Raw genomic sequence first — 16,307 nt, 5'->3', positions numbered from 1 at the left:
TTTCATCAAAATCCTTAACATGTCTTAGCTTCATCCAAAGTTTAGATCATTAAAGGAATATTTTTTTAAGCTAAAACACTGAAAAAGCACAACGAAATAATTTTACAAAGCTATATTGGAATATGTTTCCTTCCGGAGTGACATTTTATGTCAGCTTGACCCTGGTCAGAGCTTGTAGTTTGGTTTCTGCTGCCCTTTAACACACCTAACTGCAACCAAAGGACGAAATATCATAAACCTGGACATTTATTAATTAAAATCCAAATATATCAGTTACGTTTAATCCATATCCATGTTTATTATCAAGAAGCAGCAAAAATGGGGGATAATTATTGGCAGAAATGGCGTAAGACCTTTTGAAATATCCCCATCTCCTATCCACAGGCGTCAGCTTCTGTTTAGTATAGACGTTTCTGGTTAGTATGAATAGAAGAAAAAACATTAGCCCCTACTCAAACTATATCGAGTCGGAGTTTGGGCTAATTTTTTTCTATATATTTTATATCAGGGTAAAGGAAAATAGAAAAAAAAAGATAGAAAAAAGTCCATTGATTTCAAATAACGCTATCAATTAATATATAATCATACAGTATATCATACTGAATATTCTGTAACTATAAATAGTCAGAATGTTGTTCTTCCTGTTTCGAACTGAATATAAGCCGAAATATTAACATATTATATTATCATGTTACTAAAACGTGCTAACCTATTATTGTACCTGAACAGAGGTCACGTACTTATCTCTGAAATAGACGTGATTCACACGACCCTAGACCTGAAAATGGTAAGTACTCGGAAACCGTTGAATCTAATCCATACATGATTATGCATTCTTTTTTAACTGAAATCAACAAGTAGCAATTTCAGATTTTCCTTTGTCAAGTCCAAATTCTTATGATAGTAGGGGAATCATGTAAATTATGTTCTGTAAAACTACATAATAGCAAATCATTGCATTAGTGTACCTCCATTTCTACGCAGTCGTTGTTAAGAACGTTACTTTTATTTTGTAGATTTACGTCTTTGTACTACATTTTAATGATAATGTATATCTTTCGTGAAGAATTTGATAATAATTACATGTTTGTTGTAAAATTTTACACTCACTACGATAATAATGAACATCTTTGTAAAATTTTACACTCACTATCATAATAATGTATCTCTTTATTGTAAAATTTTACACTCATTATGATAATAATGTACATCTTTGTTGTAAAATTTTACACTCTATCATAATAATGTATGTCTTCATTGTAAAATTTTACACTCACTATCATAATAATGTACATCTTTGTGCAAAATTTCACACTCACTTTGATAATAATGTATCTCTTTATTGTAAAATTTCACACTCATTTTGATAATAATGTACATCTTTGTTGTAAAATTTTACACTCATTATGATAATAATGTACAGCTTTGTTGTAAAATTTTACACTCATTATGATAATTATGTACATCTTTGTTGCAAAATTTCACACTCACTTTCATAATAATGTATCTCTTTATTGTAAAACTTTACACTCATTATTTGATAATAATTTACATCTTTGTTGCAAAATTTCACATTCACTATCATAATAATGTATCTCTTTATTGTAAAATTTCACACTCACTTTGATAATAATGTACATCTTTGTTGTAAAATTTTACACTCATCATGATAATAATGTACATCTTTGTTGCAAAATTTCACACTCATTATGATAATAATGTACATCTTTGTTGTAAAATTTTACACTCACTATCGTAATAATGTATGTCTTCATTGTAAAATTTTAAACTCACTATCATAATAATGTACATCTTTGTGCAAAATTTCACACTCACTTTGATAATAATGTACATCTTTGTTGTAAAATGTTACACTCATTATGATAATAATGTACATCTTTGTTGTAAAATTTTACACTCATTATGATAATAATGTACATCTTTGTTGCAAAATTTCACACTCACTTTCATAATAATGTATCTCTTTATTGTAAAACTTTACACTCATTATTTGATAATAATGTACATCTTTGTTGTAAAATTTCACATTCACTAAATCATAATAATGTATCTCTTTATTGTAAAATTTCACACTCACTTTGATAATAATGTACATCTTTGTTGTAAAATTTTACACTCATTATGATAATAATGTACATCTTTATTGCAAAATTTCACACTCACTATCATAATAATGTATTTCTTTATTTTAAAATTTTACACTCATTATGATAATAATGTACATCTTTGTTGCAAAATTTCATACTCACTATGATAATAATGTGCATCTTTGTTGCAAAATTCTATACTATGATTAAAATGTACATCTTTGTTGTAACAATCTATACTTTGTTCATTCTTTGTAAAAATCTACTTTGATATAATTGTTGTTATCATTGTGGCTTTGCTGTAAAATGCTACCTTTTGATAACAATTGATATATGTTTGTGAAAATTCTGCACTTTGATAAATGTTTGTTTTTGCTGTAAAATTATTTCTACAATTTCATAACAGCACGTGTCTGCTGTAATATGCAACCTTGTGACAACAATATCTGTCTTTATTTTAAATTTACTGTTTATTTGATAATAATTATGATATCATTGTAAATTTGCTCATTTGATGATAAGATATTGTAAATTTTCTCCTCAGTTACGAATTCTACTCTTTGTTTTTCTACACGTTACTAAAAATGTATAGCTTTGTTTTGTAAAACTATTACTACATTTTGATTCAAAGTACACTGCCCGTTTACGTTGTCGAAAGAGTAATTCATACTTGTTACACTCCGAATTATTTATTTTTTTAACTGGTAGGTACTTCATTTCTTCACACATGAAAATATTTATCTACTCACGCGTGAAATATACCTTCTGTTCATGCAATGTTTAGTTGACAATGTTGATTTGACAATGTTTATTTTGTTTGTTTTGAGATCGCGGCTTGCTGTCTCCTCCTATTACAAGTATGCACCGCTAGCCTGGACAGGTTAGAAGCTACACGTGTAAATCAGGAGCAACCAGAACGGCGGGCAAGTCAGTGCATGGTTTGTCCACTAGCTTATCCTACTACAAGCCAACCCCATCAGCATCACCATGGCGACAACTGGAATCTATGCATCCATATATCATACTCGATGGACCCATGTGATTTTGATGTTCCTAAATGTGTTCCATATTTAGGAGAGACATACCCTATCTTTGGTAGCACTTACCTGAGGGTGGAATACAAACATTCACGGGTAAGTGTTTTAATACTACATTTCAGTTTCCGGTTCTTATTTATGATATCCCTATTGTATTTTTTTACCTCTGGTCTTGACAAGCATTTGTAACCCCTCATTCGTAAACATATTACATAAATGTAGACGGTGGGAACCAACTTTTGAAAGGTTCCACATTAAGGGGGTTCCACCAGGAATATATATACATCAAGTTTCATTTGAATTGAAAAATTAACTTCACCTTGAGTCTAGTCTATCAAAAAGGGCCAACATTCAATATTTACAAATTCCGAGTTAATATCAATTTCCGGTGCCCAATTTTTAAAAGGTTTCACAAAAGGGGGCTCCATAGAGATTGTTTTTATCCAAATCTTATTTTATTTGAAAGTTTTTCATCTTGATCCTGGAACAGGAAATTGAATTCGAGAAAATAATGTTATCATCAAATTAAAGCAATTTGAGTAATGCGTTGAGGTACGTTCATATGTTCCTTTTGACATGAGATTTACTTGTAAGTAACAAGTCCTGGAAGTTTTCTTTACCGAGTCCCAGATGTGACAAAATAAAGATGACAAAATCCATCAGTGACATGTGAAATGAACGCGGATGTATGATACATTTTATCAAATAACTAATAATGTATGGAAATTCCCGTGACTTCTTTGATAGCATTGATAACAAATCTGAAATGACATTATTTTCACTCCCTGCACACAATACATGAAAAAATATGTTTATAAGATAACTTATGTAGTGGTTGCTATAACGCGTAAGATAACTTATGTAGTTGGTGTTATAACACGTATGTTTATGAGATAACTTATAAAGTGGGTGTTATGAGACACAACATTATAATTAAGTAATAATCACAATTTTATTTCATTTTTTGTTTACAGGAAATGTGGGCTTTGTCGGATAGTTTACGATGCGAAAATAATTGTTGTAACCGTGAGTCTCATGTTTACTATATCAAACGACTGTCTTATCTATCTCACTATCTATATACTGATAAACTCAGACACTACGACATCATATTTACCGCACCCTAGCCATTTCTTTTGTTAATATGCCAGAAAATGAAAGTGTTAATTTGATTTTTTTTTTAAAACACCCTTTTGCAGTTTGTTTCTGGATTGATCATCAGAGACATTAAATTTTTGCTGTTATACACCTTCAATGATTTGTGATGTTTTATATCAATCAGGTTAATCAATACCACGGACGGTTTCTCAGTAATCTATTGACGTCCATGATCTATGAAGCTATCTCATACTGTGATTGTTTTTAATTAAATTTAAATATTGACTTTATTTCAAGACATTCCATTGCAGTATCACCAAATCAACTACCTGCAGCAACCTATTCTTTATCGCCTACAACTACGCCTGTGGTTACATCTACAGCCCCAGGTTAGTATTGGCAAACGTCTGTTTATACCACAAACGCCAAAGGGACATTCATAGTCCATATATACAGAGTGCATCAATGTGTATGCACTATAATATAATAGTTAATACAGTCAATGAGTTTGTCAGTTTACACTACAACGTTAAAACCCGTCATCACATCCACATCCACATCCGGTGAGACATGCCAAACAAGCAAACGTCATTTTATGCTACAGCGCCCTCTATACTACCTAGAGTGATCACTTTATACATACATATCCGGTTATACATACGTATCCGGGTATACATATATATCCGGTTAGACATGTCGAACATTCGTTAATACTACAGCGCGTTTACACGACCTACCGTTATCCCTAAATACATACACATGTCAAACATGTGTTTATACTACAGCGCCCTCTACACGACCTACCGTGATCACTATTTACACATCCGGTTAGACATGTCAAGCATTCGTTTAAACTACAGCGCCCTCTACGAGTATAAAACAACAAAACCATGCTGCAACATACCCTATTGTTAGGTAAACGTTAAGGTTAATTGTATTATAGTATTTATCACGTGATTTCTATTCCTGGCCAGCGACCTATTGATGTTCTGTAACTAGACAATATCAAGGACGAGACACAAGGTCAACAACATTGCCCAAAAGGAAATACCAAAATGGTATCGTGAACCCGAGAACTTACAAACTTCGGCATTGTGCACCAAATATTGATTCAGCCATCTTGTTTTACATCAAAGATCTAGGAATATACGAGGCTTATTGATATGTTTTGAGCCATTTATTGAAGGATTTGAATTTTGCCGGAATATGTATTATTTTTTCACATTATCCCCTTCAGTATCTATACACTTTTGCCAGCGGTGTTTAAGGGCCTCGATGCCACTTTTATAGAACTCCTTCTCTTGGCTGTTCAGAAAGTCATCCAGCTGTTTTCAGTTTTGGAAATAGATGAAAGCCTGATGGAGCGAGAATAAGGCGAATGCTCAATCAATTTAAAGCCAACAGTGAATGGCAGCCATGGCAATGACATACTTTCCTGATTGAATAATTGTAGCAAACGTTGTTAGCTTTGCATGCCATATTTACATTTGATTTTGATTAATATATAATACACCTTATCAAATATATGTAATGCTCATACTCTTGTTCTACAGCAACCCTAAAAGTACGTCTGGTCGACGGCCCGAATGCCTCAGAGGGTCGCGTGGAGGTATTCTATGATGGTAGATGGGGTACCGTTTGTGACGATAACTGGGACGATGACGATGCGAGTGTTGTTTGTCGCATGCTTGGATACTCTGGGTGAGAAAACATTAACGGGTTTGTCTTCTCCAACTGCTCCACTGCCCGTCACGTGTTTCGTAATTAAGTGTGTGTGTGTGTGTGTGTGTGTGGGTGTGAGTGTGTGTGTGTGTGTGTGTGTGTGTAAAAAGGAAACGAAATTAAAAACTTGTGAAAAAAACGCACACAAAAGAGATATACAAAAATGTACAAGTTGAAATATTGATTTGATAATAGATATAGTATATACTATATAATGGAGTTAAAATGGCATCTAAAGTAGTTTCTTCTTAGGAATTTATAAGTGCTGTCAGGAGTTGTCAGTCTATGAGTTCAGAAAGGATAGTTATATTGCTATAGACACACAATATATCAGCACCATTCAAAACAAGTTGAGAGTTAGAGTATAGAGTAAGATACAGTAGAGAGTTAGATACAGTAGAGTTAGATACAGTAGAGTTAGATACAGTAGAAAGTTAGATACAGTAATGAGTTAGATACAGTATAGAGTTCGATTCAGTAGCGACTTGGATACAGTTGAGAGGTAGATACAGTAGAGAGTGAGATACTATAGAGAGTAAGATACAGTAGAGTTAGATACAATAGAGAGTTAGATACAGTAGAGAGTTAGATACAGCAGAGAGTGAGATACAATAGAGTTAGATACAGTAGAGTTAGATACAGTAGAGAGGTAGATACAGTAGAGAGTTAGATACAGTAGAGTTAGATACAGTAGAGAGTTAGATACAGTAGACAGTTAGATACAGTAGAGAGTTAGATACAGTAGAGAGTTAGATACAGTAGAGAGTTAGATACAGTAGAGAGTTAGATACAGTAGAGAGAGTTAGATACCGTAGAGAGTTAGATACAGTAGAGAGTTAGATACAGTAGAGAGTTAGATACAGTAAAGAGATAGATACAGTAGAGAGCTAGATACAGTAAAAAGTTAGATACAGTAGAGAGTTAGATACAGTAGAGTTAGATACAGTAGAGAGTTAGATAAAGTAAAGAGTTAGATACAATAGAGATTAGGATACAGTAGAGAGTTGGATACAGTACAGAGATAGATACAATAGAGAGTTCGATTCAGTAAAGAGAAAGATACAGTAGAGAGTTAAATACAATGGAGATTAAGATACAGTAGAGGGTTAGATACAGTAGAGAGTTAGATACAGTAGAGAGTTAGATAAAGTAAAGAGTTAGATACAATAGAGATTAGGATACAGTAGAGAGTTGGATACAGTACAGAGTAGATACAATAGAGAGTTCGATTCAGTAAAGAGAAAGATACAGTAGAGAGTTAAATACAATGGAGATTAAGATACAGTAGAGAGTTAGATACAGTAGAGAGTTAGATACAGTAGAGTAAGATACAGTAGAGAGCTAGATACAATAGAGAGTTCGATTCAGTAAAGAGAAAGATACAGTAGAGAGTTAAATACAATGGAGATTAAGATACAGTATAGAGTTAGATGCAGAAGCGACTTAGATACAGTTGAGAGGTACAGGTAGATACAGTACGAGATATTTAGATACAGTAGAGAGTTGGATACAGTAGAGATTAAGATACAATAGAGAGTTCGATTCACTAGATAGTTAGATACAGTAGAGGGTTAGATGCAGTAGAGAGTTAGATACAGTAGACAATTAGATACAGTAGAGAATTAGATACAGTAGAGAGTTAGGTACAATAGAGAGTTCGATTCAGTACAGAGTTAGATACAGTAGAGGGTTAGATACAGTAGAGAGTTAGATACAGTAGAGGGTTAGATACAGTAGAGAGTTAGATACAGTAAAGATTTAGATACAGTAGAGGTTTGATACAGTAGAGAGTTAGATAAGTGGAGAGTTAGATACAGTAGAGAGTTAGATAAGTGGAGAGTTAGATACAGTAGAGAGTTAGATACAGTGGAGAGTTAGATAAGGAGAGAGTAAGGTTCAATAGAGAGAAAGTAAGAGAGCCAAAATAAATTAGACTACATCATAGAGCCCTTTCGTTTTCCTAGGACACTGCTAAATCTAGCCTACCTAGCTTAATAATATTACTACACCCATCATGGTACCTGTGTTTATAGTGCCCAGGCTGTCCACACCTCAAAGGCTAGGTATGGCAGTGGTCACGGCCCTATCTGGCTGGACGAGACCCAATGTAGTGGTCAAGAGACTAACCTCGGTCAGTGTTCAATGGAACCCTATGGTCACGGTGACTGTGACCATTCCGAGGACGCCGGGGTCATATGTCAAGGTCAGTTTATCCATACAACTACATTTCCTAAATGTCGATCATGTACTTTATCAAGTAATTGCATAATATAGATTATATAACGACCAGAAATGATTTATACATTTTACACATAATGTAATTATATATTATGTGTATCACAATGAAAATTATAAACAACATTTTGAAAGAAGCAGCCTTATTTGATTTTATATAAGGTGATTTTTTAATATATTGTTCATGGTTGAGATCAATTTCTATTGATTTATTTGATAGCATTGCCAACTACTACAATGACAACAACAACAGCAGTACCACGAGGTATTCTATATCAATTCTTATTTATAACGTGGTGACGGAATAATACTAGAACTATGTACATTGTATTTGTAAAATAGTATTGGAATATCTACACCTTGTCAGTATATCTGCTATTGATTCCCCCTTAAATTGTTGTCGACATGTATGCTACAAAATACATGTCTAGTATACAGTCTACACTGTGTCGTCTTATTTTGAAGTTTCCGCTAGCTCTTCACATCCTTTCATGCAAGCTACCTATGAAAATGGCCAAACAAAGGGAAGACTTCTGTTATCCACGAAGAAGGTTTAGTGGCAGAATGTGTCTGAGCGATGCTAAGAGAAACCATCTTGTGATCATATTGCTTCTTATTCCGCAAAATCTCGACCGACTTCTTCGGTCCCACGGTCTACTGACGATGGAGATGACTGTTGAAGCAAATAAATCTGGTATTGATGCTCTAGTCGAGAAACATGTCTTCAGACAAAGTCGTTACTGCGAGACCAAATAAACAATTTTGTGATGCAAAACATATACGAAGAAAGGCGACAAAACAATGGCAAAAACAAATTAAGCGTCAATCGGCAGCTATACAGGGAGGAATGTCGGTCAGTCAGTTCATTTCTCATTCAATGTAAGATACAGGATTAATCACAGAGAGCTTTTTAGGCTCACTTGAAACCTAATGGGGCACAATGGTGAAATAGTCTTACCGAGCTTTTCTTCTGATAAAGCTTTGTTCAACAAGTTCACGATTTTTTTTTCGGGATAAAATCAACAAACTCAGACACAGGATTGATCTTCTGACACCAATATCTCTGTCATGGCTGATAATATCCATCTCGGTGGCGAACCTTTGATATAGTTCACACCAACAACCGAATATAAGTTGCGCAAGATTATTACAATCTCGTAATCGAAATACTGTGAACTGGATCTTCTCCCCACAATTTTACTTAGCTAATGTCTTGAAACACGGCTCCCCTTTATAACCTCAATCATAAACAAATGATTAGATGAGTCAATGTTTACCTTGTGTTTAAAGAAGGCATATGTGGAAGAATCCTGGAATGGACAAGAAGAAATTGAAGAAATACCGCCCAGTATTAATTTAATCTGACCTACCCAAGATCTTCAGAAGATTGTCCCCAAGTGTTAAGAGACTCGTCTCCATGCAAACAGTCTATATGACCACTTACATAGCCAACCACACGGAACATTCCACTGTAGGGGGCCGCGGTGGCCGAGTGGTTAAGGTGTACCGACACTTTATCACTAGCCCTCCACCTCTGGGTTGCGAGTTCGAAACCTACGTGGGGCAGTTGCCAGGTACTGACCGTAGGTCGGTGGTTTTTCTCCGGGTACTCCGGCTTTCCTCCATCTCCAAAACCTGGCACGTCCTTAAATGACCCTGGCTGTTAATAGGACGTTAAACAAAAACAAACCAAACCAAACATTCCACTGAGATAGCTCTGCCTCGTGTCTACAGTGATATAGCCCCGGCCTTGATAACAAGTGTAGAGCGGTTTTTATCATGCTTCATCTCTCTCCTGCATTTGATGTCATTGACCATGGCATACATTTCAAATGTCTGGAGTACTCGTATTGGATGACCGGTGATGCACTACGCTGGATCCAATCCTACTTGAGAGAACGACGACAACAGTGGGTGGCCCTTGGATCAACTGATTCGGACGACGAAAATCTTAGACTTCAGGGTTCCTCAGGATTACGTACTGGGGCCATGAAAATACTGTCTTTATTCTGGACTAATCGGGGAGTTTTGTCTTCATAGCTTTCGATACCATATTTATTCCTGCCGACGACACATAAATCAACATGGTCACCAGACAGGAAGACAACTGGGTCACAATAACAGCAAGTGTAGAAACCTGTGTCAATGACATCAGTACCTGAAAAACTCCAATATGCTCAAACTTAATAAGGAAACGACAGAACTGATAGTCCTTTTCCTATAAGTATCAGCACACTAAAGGTATCCAGCTAAAATTTGGTCTCCAAACTACTGAGAAAGTCCAAGCTGTCAGAAAGCGCGGTGTACCCGTTGATAGCTCCCTGAACACTTTCATCAAATAAGAAACATTAGGTGTATTCGGCAACTTATCACCACAGATGCATGCAAGACGTTGGTACATTCGCTTGTTACCTCTCGATAAGACTATGGTAATGCTTGGCACTTTTTGTGTATCTGATGCACTGATTGGCACAGAGTCTGGAACACTGCAGGACGCCTGGTTTCATTTACTCGAAATATGGAGCACATCACACCAGTGCTTTTTTAGTTGCATTTAATACCTGTGTGGTTCAGGACACAGTACACGTTTTCGATGTACACATACAAGGCAATAAATGGAACAGCTCTGGAATATTTACAGGAGGTTGTCGCTCTCTACCAGCTGTCACGATCACTACTTGTTATGAGTTCCAAAAGCTCGTATCGAAACGTTACTATGGAAAGGTAGTGGCCACTCTGTGGAAGAGCTTACCATTAGTTACCAGAAAGTCGAAAACCTTTGCCAAATTCAAAAAAAGGGTTAAAACTTACCTATTTAATCTGCTTTTAGAGTCTTTTGCAGACGTCCTGTAAACATTATATTATAATTGCGTGAGTCGAAAATCAGTTTTTGTGTTATACATGAAATTAAATGTATTATCATATTATGCGCTTTAGAATAATTTTGCAAATAGATAGTGCGCTATATGTCATAATATTCTTTTCTCAAAGAAATTTTGAAGGTTCGTCTTGTGGACGGGCCAAGTGCCAGTGAAGGTCGAGTGGAGGTTCTCCACAACGGCGTCTGGGGCACTGTGTGTGATGACAACTGGGATGATGATGACGCCAAAGTCACCTGCCGCATGCTTGGTTATAGCACGTGAGTTTATGTTTGTAAAAATCGATAGCGTTAATTATAGAGGGAAAGCCATTTTATACTTTGTTTTTAAACGTTAAAAGAAATTAAAGAATTGTCAGGCTAATGATAGAAATAAATAATTATCATGATTGACTGCGGTTTCCTCTTTGATTATTATATAAACTGTACATTTATGTTAGTATGCTATATTTGACTTTTGTATTTTAGCGTCCAGGCTACCCACACGTCGAAGGCTAGGTATGGCAGTGGTCAAGGCCCTATCTGGCTGGACGAGACCCAATGTAGTGGTCAGGAGACTAACCTCGGTCAGTGTCACTTCGTCCCCTATGGTCACGGTGACTGTGACCACTCCGAGGACGCCGGGGTCATATGTCAAGGTGAAAGTTCATTTTGTAATCAGCAGGGCTATCGTTATTATTGCTGGTACCGCTTCCCTAACTTTAATCAGGCAAAATGTAATTTTGATAAAAAGTTGTTTTTCTTTTTTTAACTAAAATGTTTCTTTTAGCTATAACGTCATCAACAACAAAGCCATCAACAACAACGCCATCATCAACAACAGTACCACTTACAACAACAACACCGTTGTCAACAACATCAACGCCGTCAACAACGTCAACAGCAACAACATTGTCGTCATCATCAACAACGACGACAACAACAACATCAAAAAAGACAACAAGTGAGAACATAAATCAGACTTAAAACCATATGACAAACTAGACAGATGTGTAGATATTAAACTCTTTTGACAATTTAACGAACATGCGATCAGTCAAATGTCGACCAAAATTGTAAACCATTTATTGTTATGTAAAGGATGAATCAATACAAATTGGTATACGTTAAGTTTGCGCTGTAGAAATTTCAGTCATTCATTTGTTTCTATACATATCATGTAAGTCTTCAGCTCTGACAAACCTTTCTTATTCACCTACATATTTAATATCATTGATATTATCGATTGGAAGAAAATGTGTCCCTTTGGTTAATAAAGCGTTTCTATCTTACGTTATTCCTGTATAGCTGGTCACTGGTTCGTTTTCGGTGGTGGAAGTGGTACGTATTACAAATTAATGAGCATATACAGGTATGTATCCAAATTAATTATTAGATATAGGTACGTATCAGTATTACCTATCATTTACATATAAGTATTCATATCAATTATTATATACGGGTACGTATTCATATTGATTATTATATACAGGTACGTATTAACTATAATATACACGTACGTATCCATGATAACTATTCTATACAGGTACGTATCCATGTTAAATATTCTATACAGATACGTATCCATGACAACTATTCTATACAGGTACGTATCCATGTTAACTATTCTATACAGGTACGTATCCGTATTAACTATAATATACACGTACGTATCCATGTTAAATATTCTATACAGATACGTATCCATGATAACTATTCTATACAGGTACGTATCCATGTTAACTATTCTATACAGGTACGTATCCGTATTAACTATAATATACACGTACGTATCCATGTTAAATATTCTATACAGATACGTATCCATGATAACTATTCTATACAGATACGTATCCATGATAACTATTCTATACAGGTACGTATCCATGTTAACTATTCTATACAGGTACGTATCCATGTTAACTATAATATACACGTACGTATCCATGTTAACTATAATATACACGTACGTATCCGTGTTAACTATTCTATACAGGTACGTATCCATGTTAACTATAATATACACGTACGTATCCATGTTAACTATTCTATACAGGTACGTATCCATGTTAACTATAATATACACGTACGTATCCGTGTTAACTATTCTATACAGGTACGTATCCATGTTAACTATAATATACACGTACGTATCCATGTTAAATATTCTATACAGATACGTATCCATGTTAACTATTCTATACAGGTACGTATCCATGTTAACTATAATATACACGTACGTATCCGTGTTAACTATTCTATACAGGTACGTATCCATGTTAACTATAATATACACGTACGTATCCGTGTTAACTATTCTATACAGGTACGTATCCATGTTAACTATAATATACACGTACGTATCCATGTTAACTATAATATACACGTACGTATCCGTGTTAACTATTCTATACAGGTACGTATCCATGTTAACTATAATATACACGTACGTATCCATGTTAACTATTCTATACAGGTACGTATCCATGTTAACTATAATATACACGTACGTATCCGTGTTAACTATTCTATACAGGTACGTATCCATGTTAACTATAATATACACGTACGTATCCATGTTAAATATTATATACACGTACGTATCCATGTTAACTATAATATACACGTACGTATCCGTGTTAACTATTCTATACAGGTACGTATCCATGTTAACTATAATATACACGTACGTATCCATGTTAACTATTATATACAGGTACGTATCCATGTTAACTATAATATACACGTACGTATCCATGTTAACTATTCTATACAGGTACGTATCCATGTTAACTATAATATACACGTACGTATCCGTGTTAACTATTCTATACAGGTACGTATCCATGTTAACTATAATATACACGTACGTATCCGTGTTAACTATTCTATACAGGTACGTATCCATGTTAACTATAATATACACGTACGTATCCGTGTTAACTATTCTATACAGGTACGTATCCATGTTAAATATTCTATACAGATACGTATCCATTTTAACTATGATATACACGTACTTACCATGTTAGATATCCTTTACAGATACATATCGATCTTAATTAGTATATGCATGTACGTATTTGTATTTACTATTATATACAGCTACATATGCATATTAATTGTCATCATAATAAAATATACAGTAAATTGTTACTGATCCAAAAGTTAATCATGTAAACTACCTGTCGCAATTTTGTATGATATAATACGGTACATGTTACTTTTTATCAATACAATGATTGTCACTTGAGGTCTGAACCATAAAGTGTTTGTAGTATACACATAAAGCCTGCACATGTGACATAGTGACCCTTATAGCACACCTTTATAGCCGTACATTTGACGTAGTGACCCTTATAGTACACCTTTGTAGCCGTACATGTAACGTAGTGACCCTTATACTAGTAGTACACCTTTATAGCAGTACATGTGACGTAGTGGCCCTTATAGTACATCTTTATAGCCGTACATGTGACGTAGTGGCCCTTATAGTACACCTTTATAGCCATACATGTGACGTAGTGACCCTTATACTAGTAGTACACTTTTATAGCCGTACATGTGACGTAGTGACCATTATAGTACACCTTTATAGCCGTACATGTGACGTAGTGGCCCTTATAGTACACCTTTATAGCCATACATGTGACGTAGTGACCCTTATACTAGTAGTACACTTTTATAGCCGTACATGTGACGTAGTGACCATTATAGTACACCTTTATAGCCGTACATGTGACGAAGTGGCCCTTATAGTACACCTTTATAGCCGTACATGTGACGTAGTGACCCTTATAGTACACCTTTCTAGCCGTACATGTGATATTGCCCTCACTTAAGCATCATATTTTACAGTCATAGGCTGACTTGGATACTGGAGATGACGTCACGCATTATGGATAATATTACCTGGATCGGTCGTTTAACTATACCTGGATTTTCTCTCCTATCACCAATGCCATCGTGGATATGTGGAAAATATGAAAAAAGAACAAAATGAAAATTTATTAGATATGCATGTATGCAATTTTCAATCGAATTCAAAGTTATCGTTTGATTACATTTATAATAATGTGACATTTATATTTCATTGAAAAAATACTACCTCAAGCAAATCTGAACAAAATAGAAGACCTTCGTCAATACCATCATCCAAAATAGTGTAATACGAAGCATTATGTTAGACAATAAAAGTCTGTCTATCTATGAATTTTGTCTATTTTTGTTTCAATCTCAATATGCATACACACACTGTAAATATGTTTTACTGTTAGAACTAAATTCCTCCTGCGGATTAAGCAGGTTACTCTATTTATACTAGTCCAAGATCACGAAGTTTGATTATCTCATAGTTCCTTGGTTCCTGAATCTATTGAATTGTCATTGATTTCAAACTCATAGATACACAAGTTATGTTTTTCAAAACATAACTTGCCTTCAATTATTTTATTGAAATCATCGATCGAAACGCTCGTTAGAATAGTAACAGCCTGTCTTAATAAAAACCGGGGACCTATATCCGAGACGGCAAAGGAAAGAGCGCTGGCTGACAAAATGAAAGTGCGCCTTATTGTTCACAACAGCGTGTAAATGACGAGCCATATCTTACTAAAAAGTCACTATTAGTCAAACTAGATACGACTGCGGATAATTGTGACGTCCAAAGATTAAATAGGAGTACCTTTGGATAATATCCTGTGGCATAAACTAACCTAATTCCAGCCTATTACCTAATTCCAGGAACTTTTTTACTTGAAAAAAAATAAGCTATTTACCTAGTACCAAATGCTCTTCAATATGATTTCTAATGATGTAGGGGGCTTAAATTTCTTCTTTTTGCAATGTTGTAAGTGGCCTTAATGATATTCAAGTTTATAAGGCGGGGATTTTTGAATGCTGCTTTCCTTGGCTGTGCAAGGTCAGATTTCAAAGGTAATTTTTGAGAATTTATTCATATCTCACTTCGTGCTTTCTGATTCTATTATAATATAGAAATGTTTAAAAGGAAATTTACTATCTTCAATTTGTCAAAATATATATAGCTTCCAAACCACTACAATGGGGCTGGAATTAGGTTAGTTTACCCTACGATATCCTAATCTATCGGTGCTCATAGGATATTGTACGATGTCAGAGCCACTTGAGGTATAAGAACAGCGTAAATTTAAAGTACAATGTTTGGATCCTTCCACAAAGAATTATTACTGACAGTGTCTTACTTGTCAGAGAACCATGGGGGTATGTGGC

The 16,307-nt window shown here is 34.9% G+C and overlaps 1 protein-coding gene across 1 annotated transcript; it reads left to right on the top strand.

Annotated features, from left to right (window-relative positions):
* The first annotated feature begins 718 nt into the window (after nt 1–718).
* Nucleotides 719–15,266, top strand: LOC117344998 (soluble scavenger receptor cysteine-rich domain-containing protein SSC5D-like). Its single transcript, XM_033907915.1, has 12 exons — nt 719–787; nt 2,936–3,241; nt 4,120–4,171; nt 4,555–4,632; nt 5,797–5,944; nt 7,999–8,168; nt 8,421–8,465; nt 11,192–11,339; nt 11,547–11,716; nt 11,848–12,021; nt 12,366–12,398; nt 14,916–15,266. Exons 1-12 carry the CDS (start codon nt 785–787, stop codon nt 14,924–14,926), a joined length of 1,338 nt encoding a protein of 445 aa, XP_033763806.1. The 5' UTR covers nt 719–784; the 3' UTR covers nt 14,927–15,266.
* Nucleotides 15,267–16,307: the final 1,041 nt, after the last annotated feature.

Source organism: Pecten maximus, chromosome 16 (genome assembly GCF_902652985.1).
Source record: "Pecten maximus chromosome 16, xPecMax1.1, whole genome shotgun sequence".
Taxonomy (NCBI): domain Eukaryota; kingdom Metazoa; phylum Mollusca; class Bivalvia; order Pectinida; family Pectinidae; genus Pecten; species Pecten maximus.
Note: the sequence above shows the minus strand (reverse complement) of the source record. Positions and strands in the feature narration are given on the sequence as shown.

Bases quoted from the DNA above. Each gene is read 5' to 3' on its own strand.
- LOC117344998 (XM_033907915.1), top strand. The intron at 3,242-4,119 runs GTAAGTGTTTTA...TTTTGTTTACAG, and splicing joins TGGAATACAAACATTCACGG to GAAATGTGGGCTTTGTCGGA. The intron at 4,633-5,796 runs GTTAGTATTGGC...CTTGTTCTACAG, and splicing joins GGTTACATCTACAGCCCCAG to CAACCCTAAAAGTACGTCTG.